General features: G+C 59.5%; 2 protein-coding genes across 2 annotated transcripts in view; both read right to left on the bottom strand.

The window, feature by feature from the left end:
- Nucleotides 1-13146, bottom strand: part of LOC128086404 (uncharacterized) — a 99281-nt gene that overhangs the window by 56079 nt on the left and 30056 nt on the right. The window contains exon 5 of the mRNA XM_052695026.1: nucleotides 9290-9341. Coding sequence (XP_052550986.1) covers nucleotides 9290-9341 — 52 coding nt within the window. The remainder of the gene's footprint in view (nucleotides 1-9289; nucleotides 9342-13146) is intronic.
- Nucleotides 8149-13146, bottom strand: part of LOC128086442 (GTPase IMAP family member 4-like) — a 31512-nt gene continuing 26514 nt past the window's right edge. Inside the window, exon 3 of the mRNA XM_052695117.1 lies at nucleotides 8149-8935. Within this exon, the coding sequence (XP_052551077.1) occupies nucleotides 8289-8935 (647 nt within the window). The 3' untranslated portion in view covers nucleotides 8149-8288. The remainder of the gene's footprint in view (nucleotides 8936-13146) is intronic.

The raw sequence follows: 13146 nt of genomic DNA on the forward strand, positions 1-13146 counted from the left end.
CCGCAGCGCTCCTCTGTCGGCCGCCTTCACGTATTCATCCAGCGAGCCGCCCCCCAGGTCTTCCTTCCTTGTGAACACCACCATCATGCGCTGCTTAGCGCCCTTCCCAAACAGCTTCTGCACGCTCTCCTGCACCTCGCGGTCCTCCCGCGTGTAACGGCCCAGCTGTGTCACCAGCAGCAGCACGCAGGGCTCCCGGGCAGCGAATCTGAGGCAGCGCTGGCGCTCCTCGGCCAAACGCTGCTCGTCCCACTGAGAGCCCCCGAAAATCGCCGGGGTGTCCATGACCACCACGCACCACTCGCCCCAATCCCGCCTGCCTTCTTTGCACGTGGTGGTGACGGGTTGGGACGCCAGCCGGGACTCGAAGCGCTCCTCGCCCAGCAACGTGTTGCCGGTGGCGCTGCGCCCCGCTCCGCTCCGCCCCAGCAGCACAACGCGCAGCTCCGGCCGCCGACCTGCGGGGACAGCGGGACACGGCTCGGACGGGACGGACAGCTTCTTCTCCAGGGACTGCCGACCCCACGCCGAGCTTCCATGGACCCCGTCCCGTTACAGACAACACCCTCAGAGCACGGACCCCGCGACCGGACAAGGAGACCGGGCCCCAAACCAGCAGGCACACAGGGCTCGTGGGCCGCATCCGCCCTCAGCCTCGATCTGTGCGGCTCTGAAAGCAGAGATGGGAGGCAGCCTCAGGACGCCCCCGAGGCCACGGCCTCCCACAGAGCCCACGCGAGCACGAGGCTGCACCAGGATGCGAACCCCCCGTGCTCCCCAGCACTCAGCCAGGAGCCCGATGGGCTGCAGCTGCCTGCATGCTGAGCTGAGCGGCTCACCTGTGCTGTGACGTCCTGCCATCGGGAGAGCGCTCACACTCACACGGGGAGCCTGGGAGGAGAGAGATTTTGAGTGAGAGGGGCACAAAGCTGCCCTGCTTCTCTCCCTATGCCAATGAAGGTGACACAGATGATCCCTGGGGACTCAGGTCAGTCCCACAGCCGCGTGTGCATGGACAAAGACAAGTGGCATCAAAGTTACCCATCTGCATTGACTTTGCCTTTGGAAAGAAATGTTGGCTGACCCTCATTCATGGAGGTCAGAACCCACTCCCTGAAAGCAGATTCTGCTGCCTCGGAATTTGTTCCGGCAGTGGCAGCAGAGCTGCAGCAACTCACCAAAGCAGCGCTGCGCTGTGTCCCAGCTCTGACTGCTGCACTCGTGCTGTTGCTGCTCTCGTCCCGCACAGCAGCGCCGGGGCTGGAAGCGCTGTGCAGCTCAGCAGCGCTTTTAGAAGCGGCGTCGGGAGGAGGGCAGTGCTGGGATCCCAGGTAGCGCTGCTCCACCATTGGCCACATCTGAGCTGCCCCAGTGCGGGGACACCGCCCGCTGTGCAAAGCCACATCCAGCCTGGGCTCGAGCACTTTTCCTTAGACAAACACACATTTGAAATATAAATATGCTCAGAGGAAAGAGAATTGGATAGTGTGTGTGATAGCAAGGTTCTGATTCAGTTTGCAGAAGCGGAAATTGAGCGTCAGTTTCCTCACTGAGCATTGCTGCTACAGCAGGGCACTCTGGGCTCACGTCCACCAGGATGACCAAAAGCCCGCAGAGCCCTTCTGTAGGGCTGCCGTCCAGCCTCTGTTTCTTTACATACACCCAGGACAGCCCCATCCCACGTGCAGAATGCAGCTCTTGCTCTCGGTCACCTCCATTCCGTTGGGCACTGCCTGGTCCTGCCATCACTAAGGCTCTCTCTTCACCCCTGACTGAGTCAGCAGCTCATGGCAGTGCAGTGCCATCCACAACCTTCCTCACTGCACCTCAGTGACAGTTTCCAGCCATGGAGAGAACACTGAAGAGAATCAGCCCTGACACGGAGCCCAGCGGAACCCCCCATGGCTGCCACCAGCACAGTGCCCCCCCGTCCCAGATCCCGGAGCCCCGGTCTTCCCCCACAGCACTGTGTGCGTGTGTAGCTGTGTGCTGAACGCTTCATCCTGACCATTCCTCCAGCAATGTGCTGCCCGTCCTGCTGCTGCCTCCGAGCTGCAGAGCGCCCACATCACCTGCACACGCCAGCTGAGGCCCAAGGGCCCACAGACGCCTTTCCCGTAAGCGCGCTCCGTTCCAGCAGTGCAGACAACACATCTCGCAGCAAAGGCTGCTGGAGAACCTCAGCTCTCGCACCGAGGGCAGCTCCCCTTCCACATCCCCGCCATCCTCCACAGCAGCCTGCATGCCCACAGCCACGGGCACCAGCCCTCCACATCCCATCCCCGCAGGCACAGCCGGCACTGGGCCTCGTCCCCACTGCACCGTGTGTGCGACCACCTCCTGCCAGCACTGCTCAGCACAGCAGAACCCAGGGCACAGACGGATGCTCCTCCACACAGCAATGCTCAGTGTTTATTGACAGCTCCTTCAGGCCCATCACCACACACCCTGCCTCACATCACCCCATACAGACAGCAGGAACGGCACAGCAGAGGAGGTCCCTGTTCTGGGACTGACCCCTGGCTGCCTACAGGATGGTACAAAACATTTCAAAGAATGCCTGAATGTCTTCCAGCAGGTTATTTCGTGTGTAACGCGGAGCACTGCCATTCTGCTCTACCATGGGATGCTGCCAGGGATGGGGCATCAGCAGCTCTTCCGGGAAACTCATTTATGGCCTCACCACCCTTGTCTTGAATAATTTCTTCATGATACCTAATCTAAACCTGCCCTCTTTTACATTCAAGCCATTCACCTTTGTCCTGTTGGTACATTCTCAGATAAAGGAATTGTTGTGCTGTGCAGTGCTGCAGCCCTGGCACGAGGACCCAGAAGCTGTGAGGTCTCCTCTTTTGAGACCTCTGTTGCCGCACACATGAGGCTGTGCCCCCTGCTCTGGGTGTCCCTGTGCAGGCAGGGCAGACCAAATCCCACATCCCCAAACCACAGCTCACCTGGGCTCAGGCATTTCTGCACACCGCCCCTCCATCCCCGCCCATCGGTCCCCCATCGCCCGCTGCCCAGGGCTGCGTCCCTTTGGCTGTGGAACCTCTGCAGGGACGGAGACCCCACTGCAGTGCTGGGCAGCCGCAGTGGTGCTCACCCACCTGCACAGACAGGAAAGGGAGTGCTGATGTTCCCTCAGAGTTCCTATGCTTCAAGTTGTGTCCATTGCCTCAGCTCTTCTTGCTCAGACCGGCTGTGGCACCAAGGAAGCTGTGGATGTGCTTTGGTGATTGCAGGTCATGTTTGGCAGGCCTTGCTCTGAGGTGCAGTGCTGTGCAGCTCCCTGCAGGCCTGGGCCTGGGAACTCATGGCTGGCCATGGGCACACTGGACTGGCCCTGGAGACGCATTGCTGTGAGTACACACGAGGACATGGGCTGCTTCATGGCAAGGACTGCATCCATGCAGACGTCTGCCTGCAGCTGAGAATGGGGCAGTGTTGCTGGTGCGTGGATGGATGCCCATGAAAAGCCCAGTGCCCATCACACTGCTGCTGTCCTTGCCTGTGAGCTGTGGGTGCAGCCCCAGCACCTCGAGCCACAGCCTGCACTTTCCATATTGCACTGCCTGGAGCTGGGAGCATTTACAGGAAATGCCTCTTTGTGGGACCTTTGGACCACAGCTCACAGCCTGTACTGGGTGGCACCATGCTGGCAGCAGCATTGCTAAGGCACGGCCTGCCCAGGGTGGGGGCATGGAGCATCCCAGACTTGATTTGAAAGGGATGGGGTTGTGGATGGACTTGCACTTGTGGGGCAGCATTGTGATACTGATGTAGCCCGGGAGGCCTCCCACCCCCCTAGTTTGAAATCAGCATGCTCAGCATGCTCCCTGAAATGCCTTTAGACCATTGCACACATCGTGGAAAATAAGCAGGAGGAGTTAAAAATCTGTGTTTAGGCAGATTGTGATCTGGTGGCAATTACAGAAACGTGGTGGGACAGATCACACGGCTGGAATGTGGTCATGGATGGCTGTGTCCTTCTCTGGGAATTCAGGCCAGCAAGGCAAGGTTGCTCTTTACATGAGAGAGCAACTACAGTATTGAGTACTGTGCAGTGGCAGATAGGAGCAGGTTGAGAATTTGTGGGTGAGAATTAAGGGGCAGACTGGCATGGGTGATACTGTTGTGGCTGTCTATTACAGGCCACCAGATCAGGATGAGGAAGCGGACGAGGCCTTCTGCAAGCAGCTGCTAGCAGCCTCACCATTATGTGGTTATCGTGGGGATTTTAACTACCCTGGTATCTGCTGGAAGGCCTCCTCAGCCCAGCAGCTGCAGTTCCAGAGGTTCCTCCCAAGCATTGATGGTAACTTCCTGATGCAAACAGTGGATGAACCAACCAGGAGAGGAGCGCTGCTGGATCTTATTCTCACTAATAAGGAGGGTAAGGTTGAAATGCTGAAGGCTGAGGGCAGCCTTGGCTGCAGAGATCATGTGGTGGTGGAATTCAGGATCTCGTGTGGCAAGAACGGAATACGGAGCAGAACCAAATCACAGCTCTGGACTTCAGAAGGGCCAACTTTGGCCTTCTCAAGCAATTGCTAGGGGAAATGCCATGGGATGGGGTACTTGAAGGTAAAGGGGCACAGGGTTGTTGGTTAGCAATCAAGGACCATTTCTTCCAAGCTGATGATCAGCACATCCCAGCAGGTAGGAAGTTCAGAAAGGGAGCGAGGAGACCTGCACGGTTCAACAGGAAACTGCTGGGCAAGCTCGAGTGGAAGAGGAGAGTCCACAGATCATGGAAGGAATGACTGGTCACCTGGGAGGATTATAAGACTTGTCAGAGGATGTAGGCAGGCAACTAGGAAAGCTAAGGCTTAGAATTAAACCTCGCAAGAGGGGTCAAGAACAACGAAAAGGGCTTCTTCAAATACAACCCAGATAAAACCAAAGCTAGAGGCAAAGTCGGCTCAGTGGTGAATGAGGAGGGCGCCCTGGGGACAGAAGATACAGAGAAAGTGGGCAGTGTTGCAAGAGCAGCTGAAGTGAAGCGGGCATTGCTGTGCCCCCAGCCTGGAAAAAGCCTCGGAGACTGAGAGGAGTCCCAGTGTGTGAACCACGTGGGCTGTTCTGATGAAGCGAAACTGCAAACCTGTTCACACAGCTGCACGGGGAGGAGGGTTGATATCTCGCTGCTCAGCATAGTGGGAAGCTAAAGGAGGAAGCAGAAAGGCTGAGGAGCGCCTGGGATTGCAGGAAAGGGATCGATTGGTGGAGTTGTTCTGCCATCCCTACTGGAAGGGTGCTGGAGATGCTCCTCAAGAGTGGGGGATCGTCTGCCTTCTCACAGTCAGGTGGAAAGGGGCGACCTCAAAGACGGCGAGGGATGGAAACCAGTCCCTGTTTGGGGCAGTAAGCCGACTGCCCCTCAGCCTGTCTCACCTTCCCAGGTGCCCTTACGTAACAGGTGTGAGTCTCTGGAGCTGGAGGGACTGGGGGGATGTGCATATCAGTGAAAGTCCATCCGTGCAGGAGAGGTTGCCCAAGGTTAGTCAGTCTGCTACAGCGTCAGTCAGGAAAAAAAGAAGGGCTGTTGTCGTAAGGGACTTCCTTCTGAGGCGAACCGAGGGCCCGATATGCTGCTTGGATCCGTCCCACAGGGAGCTCTGCTGCCTGCCTGGTGCCCAGGTGAGGTGTTGCCAGGAACATCGCTCGCCTCGTTAAGCCCTCCGATTATTATTCACTACTGGTTTTCCACATTGGAAATGAAAAGGTAGGCAAAACAAGTTCTGGGACAATCAAAAGGGACTTCAGGCCCCCAGCACAGGAAGGACGTGGAGCTCTTGGAGCGAGTCCAGAGGAGGACACTGAGATGAGCACAGGGCTGGAGCAGCTCTGCTGTGAGGAAAGGTTGAGGGATCTGGGCTTTTTGAGCTTGGAGAAGAGAAGGCTGGGGGGAGACCTCATGGTGGCCTTCAGTGCTTGAAGGGAGCGGATAAACAGGGGGGGAATGGCTGTGTGTGAGGGTGGGTGGTGATGGGACAAGGGGAATGGTTTTAAAGTGAGACAGGGGAGGTTTGGGTTGGATATGAGGAGGAAGTTTTTGAGCCAGAGGGTGGTGAGGCACTGGCACAGGTTGCCCAAGGAGGCTGTGGATGCCCCATCCCTGCAGGCATTCAAGGCCAGGCTGGATGTGGCTCTGGGCAGCCTGGGCTGCTGGTTGGTGACCTGCACACAGCAGGAGGGTTGAAAGTCGATGATTATTGTGGTCCTTTTCAACCCAGGCCATTCTATGATTCTACGATCTCTTGAGGTCGCTTCCAATCCCTGACGTTCTGTGATTGTGTTCCCCCCCTGAGTGCATGAGGATGGTGGGATCACAGAACGTCCTGAGTTGGAAGGGATCCTTGACTCCACGTTGGACAAGCCAAACAAAAACCCTTTGTGTGAGAGTGGAGTCCCAGCACTCTGGCAGTGTGGTCCCAGCACTCGAGTTCATGCCCACTGCCGAGGCGAGTTGCTCCCTGCTCACCATCCTCTGGGGCAGAGCCTTACCCTTTCCTCCATCCAACCCTCCCCTGACAGCTCCATGCTGTTCCCTCACGCCCTGCTGCTGCCACAGAGAGCTGAGCTCAGTGCTGCCCATCCGCAGCCTTTGAGGAGCTGTAGATCCATGAGGAGGTGCAGCTGCAGTGAGCCCTCCCCTCAGCCTCCTCTGCTTTGGGCCCAATAAACACAGGGCCCTCAGCTCTCCTCACACCCCTTGCCCTGCAGACCCTTCCCCATCTCCACAACCATCCTTTGGATGCTCTCTCACAGCTCCGTGTCCTTCTCACACAGCAGCACCCAACCTGCACCCTGTGCTCGAGGTCAGACCGCAGCACAGAGCAGACAGGACGGTCCCTGTCCTCGCCAGCACTGCTGGGCCTTCTGCTCCCCCAGAAGGGGAAGGGGCCCTTTTGGCTGCAGGGCCCCACCTGCAGACACACTGTGTGAGGCACAAAGTGCACAAACAGACACATGCTGTAACTGCACTCAGCTCTGGGAAGTGCAGATACTGAAACTAAGAGTGAAGGAAGGCAGAGAGCCTCAGTTCTTGCACATGGGGCAGCCCCCCTTCCACATGACAGCCATCCCCAGAACAACCTGAACGCTCCATGGCCTCTCCAGCCCTGACAGAGTCAGCAGATCATTGCTCTCTATAACTTCCTGAAGGGAGGCTGTAGTGAGCTGGGGGTCGGCCTCTTCTCTCGTGTCATCAGTGATAGGACCAGAGGGAATGGTTTCAAGCTACGGCAGGGGAGATTCAGGCTGGACATGAGGAAGTATTACTTTTCAGAAAGGGTGGTCAGGCACTGAAATGGATGCCCAGGGAGGTGGTGGAGTCACGGACCCTGGGGGTGTTCAAGGAAAGGCTGGATGTTGTGTTGAGGGACATGATTTAGTAGGAGCTGTTGGGAATAGGTGAACGGTTGGACTGGATGAGCTTTCAGGTCTTTTCCAACCTTGGTGATTCTATGATTCTATGATTCTATGATTCTATGATTCTATGATTCTATGATTCTATGATTCTATGATTCTATGATTCTATGATTCATGGCAGTGCAGTGCCATCCACAACCTTCCTCACTGCACCTCAGTGACAGTTTCCAGCCATGGAGAGAACACTGAAGAGAATCAGCCCTGACACGGAGCCCAGCGGAACCCCCCATGGCTGCCACCAGCACAGTGCCCCCCCGTCCCAGATCCCGGAGCCCCGGTCTTCCCCCACAGCACTGTGTGCGTGTGTAGCTGTGTGCTGAACGCTTCATCCTGACCATTCCTCCAGCAATGTGCTGCCCGTCCTGCTGCTGCCTCCGAGCTGCAGAGCGCCCACATCACCTGCACACGCCAGCTGAGGCCCAAGGGCCCACAGACGCCTTTCCCGTAAGCGCGCTCCGTTCCAGCAGTGCAGACAACACATCTCGCAGCAAAGGCTGCTGGAGAACCTCAGCTCTCGCACCGAGGGCAGCTCCCCTTCCACATCCCCGCCATCCTCCACAGCAGCCTGCATGCCCACAGCCACGGGCACCAGCCCTCCACATCCCATCCCCGCAGGCACAGCCGGCACTGGGCCTCGTCCCCACTGCACCGTGTGTGCGACCACTTCCTGCCAGCACTGCTCAGCACAGCAGAACCCAGGGCACAGACGGATGCTCCTCCACACAGCAATGCTCAGTCTTTATTGACAGCTCCTTCAGGCCCATCACCACACACCCTGCCTCACATCACCCCATACAGACAGCAGGAACGGCACAGCAGAGGAGGTCCCTGTTCTGGGACTGACCCCTGGCTGCCTACAGGATGGTACAAAACTTTTGAAAGAATGTCCGTGTGTCTTCCTCCAGCATTTCTCGTGTGTAATGCGTAGCATCATGATTCTGCTTTACCATGGCATCAATCATGCTGATGAGCTCTGCAACCTGCCGATTCCTCGCCTCCCCAGTGGCTCTGTTGTTGAAACCAATGTACCGATTTCCACACTTGGCTGCCAGCTCCTTGAGGTATGGGCTCTCTTCTATGAAGCCCTTCAGGTCTTCTGGATGCTGCAGCTCCTCTGCTCGGGTGAATAAGAGGATTGTGTATTTATCTGCTTTCACATGGAACATCCTGGTCACCCACTCAGCCACTTCCTGCTCCTCCTGTGTGATTCGTCCCAGCTGCATCACAAGCACAATGGCATGGACACCTGCAGAGAAATCCTGAAAGGCATTCTTAATCTTTTCAGCTGTTTTTTCATTGACTTCCTTAGTGTCAAAAAGGCCAGGAGTGTCAACAACAGTAATTGCTCTTCCAGCAAAATGGCCTTCGGTTTTCTGCGACTCTTTGGTTACCGACACTGCTGACACAGTGGAATGAAACTTCTTTGTCCCAAGGATGGTGTTCCCTGTCGCACTCTTGCCACTTCCTGTCTTCCCCACCAGGATGATGCTCAGCTGGGATCCTGTGGACCAAGCAGAGACGAGTGTGAGCCCCGCGGTGCCGGGACACCCCCTGCTGGCCACGGAGTGCCGGCGCCACGAGGAAAGGTGTCCCCGAGCCACCGCTGTGCCCTGCGGGGACGGGACGGGGCACGGGCTGGAGCCGGCTGCCAGCAGGCACGCAGCGCTCGCTCGGCCCCGTCCGCCCTCAGCCTCGCTCTGTGAGCTCTCAGCGCTCAGAGAGATGGGAGGCAGCCTCAGGACGCCCCCGAGGCCACGGCCTCCCACAAAGCCCACATGAACTCCCCGTGCTCCCCAGCACTCAGCCAGGAGCCCGATGGGCTGCAGCTGCCTGCATGCTGAGCTGAGCGGCTCACCTGTGCTGTGACGTCCTGCCATCGGGAGAGCGCTCACACTCACACGGGGAGCCTGGGAGGAGAGAGATGTTGAGTGAGAGGGGCACAAACCTGCCCTGCTTCCCTCCCTGTGCCAATGAAGGTGACACAGATGATCTCTGGGGACTCAGGTCAGTCCCACAGACGCGTGCGCATGGAGAAAGACAAGTGGCATCAAAGTTACCCATCTGCATTGACTTTGTCTTTGGAAAGAAATGTTGGCTGAACCTTATGCATGAAAATCAGAACCCACTCCCTGAAAGCAGATTCTGCTGCCTCGGAATTTGTTCCGGCAGTGGCAGCAGAGCTGCAGCAACTCACCAAAGCAGCGCTGCGCTGTGTCCCAGCTCTGACTGCTGCACTCGTGCTGTTGCTGCTCTCGTCCCGCACAGCAGCGCCGGGGCTGGAAGCGCTGTGCAGCTCAGCAGCGCTTTTAGAGGCGGCGTCGGGAGGAGGGCAGTGCTGGGATCCCAGGTAGCGCTGCTCCACCATTGGCCACATCTGAGCTGCCCCAGTGCGGGGACACCGCCCGCTGTGCAAAGCCACATCCAGCCTGGACTCGGGCGCTGCCAGGGATGGGGCATCAGCAGCTCTTCCGGGAAACTCATTTATGGCCTCACCACCCTTGTCTTGAGGAATTCCTTCACGACACCTTCTCTGAAACTGCTCCATTTACGTCAGCCATTCTCCTTTGTCCTATTGGTTCACTCTCAGTGAACAGAAGCACAGCCGTGCCGTGCAGTGCTGCAGCCCTGGCACAAGGACCCAGAGGCTGTGGGGTTTTCTCCTAGTGCACATTCAGCCCTCACACATGAGGCTGTGCCACCTGTTCTGCGTGTCCCTGTGGAGGCAGGGGAGACCAAATCCCAGCATCCCCAAACCACAGCTCACTTGGGGCCTCAGGCACCTCTGCAGACCACCCACTCTAACAGCCCCATGCCCTTCTCACGCAGCAGCACCCCATGCTCGAGGTCAGGCTGCAGCACAGAGCAGAGGGCACAGTCCCTTCCCTCACCAGCACTGCTGGGCTGCTGCACCCAGCGGATGGGGCTCTTTTGGCTGCAGGGCATTCTAATGGCTCACATGCACCGGGCCGTCCCACAGCCCCCAGAGCCCTTCTGTGCGGCTGCTGTCCGACTTCTGCTCCTCCTCCCCCCCATACTGGGAACCCAAACCCAGTCACTGAAGGGAACACTGGAGAGAATCAGCCCTGAGATGGAGCCCTGTGGAGCCCCCAGTGACTGCCACCAGCACATCTCCCCCCGTGTCTCAACACGGCCAGCCCAGCATTCACCCATCACACCGTGCCCGTGTCCAGCTGTGTGCCAGGCGTTGTGCCTGCAGGTTCCTGGGAGCAATGCTATGGAGGCACTGCAGGAGCCGAAACAGCTCTGCATCCAACCGGCTGGATCCCCACGAGCAGCTCAGTGGGTGACTGCTGGACCTGCACACCGAGTTCCCAGGACAGGTTTTGCCCCTCACCAGCCCGCGTTGGCTGCTGACAATGACTGCGTTGTCTCTCAGCTCTGTGTGCAGCTGAGGGCAGCGGTCCCGGGGCTGCAGAGACCCCCCACAAGGGGAACCCCCCCACCCCCGGCCGTCCCTTTGCCTGCTGCACGGGGCTGGACGGGGCCCAGAGGGGCCGTGTGGTTCCTGCTCAGCGTGTGACTTTCGGGAATGGGAGCGGCTCAGCCCGGGCTTTGGTTCACCCGAGGGCAGCAGGAGCAGCAGGAATGCTTTCACTTCCTGTTGTCACACAGCCCAGAGCTCAGCGCCCTGCGCTCCCTTGGGGGCTCGAGTTCCCCCTGACGGCGACAAAGAACAACAGCTGCACTTTCTCCTCCCTTTTCCAGAGGCCCCTCGTGGGGATGGGCTCTGTCCGGGCTGTGATTCCCGCTGGTTTCAGAACAGTGCTGATGCTGCTGACGGCGCCCTGGACCGCTGGGAGCAGCAGGAAGCAATGCTGCGTGCAGAGCGCTAATTAAAACACAAATATTACACTAATTAACGTAATTATCCTTTAGTGCCTCCATAAGCCATGCTCAGGGATCTCCCCAAACCCTGCGCCCACCCCGCGCAGTGCGCAGCGGGCGACGTCGCGGCGGCACCGGGCGCTGCGCTCCGGCGAGTCGAAGGCGTCGGGCGCGTCCACCGCGTGCACGCCGTAAGCCCTCCACGAGCCGCTCCGCCGCTCGCTCCTCCGCGCCACCGCACGCGTGGGGTGAATCGCGGGGAGCAGCCGGGGGTTGGCTGTCGCTCCCCGGGGTGCGGCCGCCCCGCCGGCAGCCGGGCCGAAGGTGGCGCATTCCTTAAGTGCCTTTCCCGTCAACGCTCCCGTTTCCCGTCAACGCGCTCGGTTCCCTCAGCGGCGCCCCTGGCAGCGGAGCCGCGCGGTACCGCCGCCCCGCCGAGCTCGAACGGACGCGCCGCCCCATCGCCCCGCGCTCCCGCAGCGCCGCGTCCCCCAGCCGAGCTCCTCCGCGCCGCGCGGCCCCGGGGGTCGCCACCCGCTCTGCCGGCCCCGCTCTCGCCCAGCACCCGGGCCGAGCTCCCGGGGGCTCCGGGGTGGCCGGACGCTTCCCGACCCGCTGCGACGCGACGCGCTCCCCTGGGGGCTGCCGGCCCGACGGGGAGCGGCGCGCCGCCGGCACCGGGGCTGCTCGCAGGGCGGCTCCGAGCCGGGGCGGCTCCTCGCTGCCCGCTCTCACCCGGCGACGTTCGGCCCCGGCCGCAGCCGCGCAGCCGTCGCGGTTTCGAGTTTTTTCCTCGTGATTCCACATTCCCTGCGTCACGCAGCGATGGGAGTCAACGGGGCGACGCGGCGGCTCTGAAGAATGAGCTACAGCTCCCAGAAAGGCACGGCGCTCCCACAACGCTTTATTTTGTGATTTCCATCGTCCAGGAGGAGGCGATGACAGCAGAACACAAAGCTCACAGCAGCGCTCTCCTTTGCTGCCTGTGTGTCACAGCTGCTGCAGCATCGGCACGAGAGCTTTGCGTTTTGGAAACTCTCGTTTGTTCAGTAGCTTCAATTCCAATTACATTTCACTACTACAATTAGAAAACTAAGTCCTTCTTTCCTTAGCTCATTGCCACCGCTTCCCTTGTCTGGATCCATCTTCGTTCCCTTCCCCTCCCCTACCCCCTTTTTGACATGGACCCGTGGGTCTCGTCACGGTGATTAGATCTTAATTACGGCAAACACAACCAACACGACGACTCCCCTCGCCCCTCGCTCTGCCTGAGGGCGATGCTCACAGCCCTGTGCAGCACCTCATCAGCCTGCACATCCCGGTCCCGCCTCGGCGCTCTGTTGCTCACAGCACAGCACTGCTTCCCGCACGCCTTCACCAGCTCCCGCAGCGCTCCTCTGTCGGCCGCCTTCACGTATTCATCCAGCGAGCCGCCCCCCAGGTCTTCCTTCCTTGTGAACACCACCATCATGCGCTGCTTAGCGCCCTTCCCAAACAGCTTCTGCACGCTCTCCTGCACCTCGCGGTCCTCCCGCGTGTAACGGCCCAGCTGTGTCACCAGCAGCAGCACGCAGGGCTCCCGGGCAGCGAATCTGAGGCAGCGCTGGCGCTCCTCGGCCAAACGCTGCTCGTCCCACTGAGAGCCCCCGAAAATCGCCGGGGTGTCCATGACCACCACGCACCACTCGCCCCAATCCCGCCTGCCGTCTTTGCACGTGGTGGTGACGGGTTGGGACGCCAGCCGGGACTCGAAGCGCTCCTCGCCCAGCAACGTGTTGCCGGTGGCGCTGCGCCCCGCTCCGCTCCGCCCCAGCAGCACAACGCGCAGCTCCGGCCGCCGACCTGCGGGGACAGCGGGACACGGCT

Source organism: Tympanuchus pallidicinctus, unplaced genomic scaffold (assembly GCF_026119805.1).
Source record: "Tympanuchus pallidicinctus isolate F22 unplaced genomic scaffold, pur_lepc_1.0 scaffold3, whole genome shotgun sequence".
Classification (NCBI taxonomy): Eukaryota; Metazoa; Chordata; class Aves; order Galliformes; family Phasianidae; genus Tympanuchus; species Tympanuchus pallidicinctus.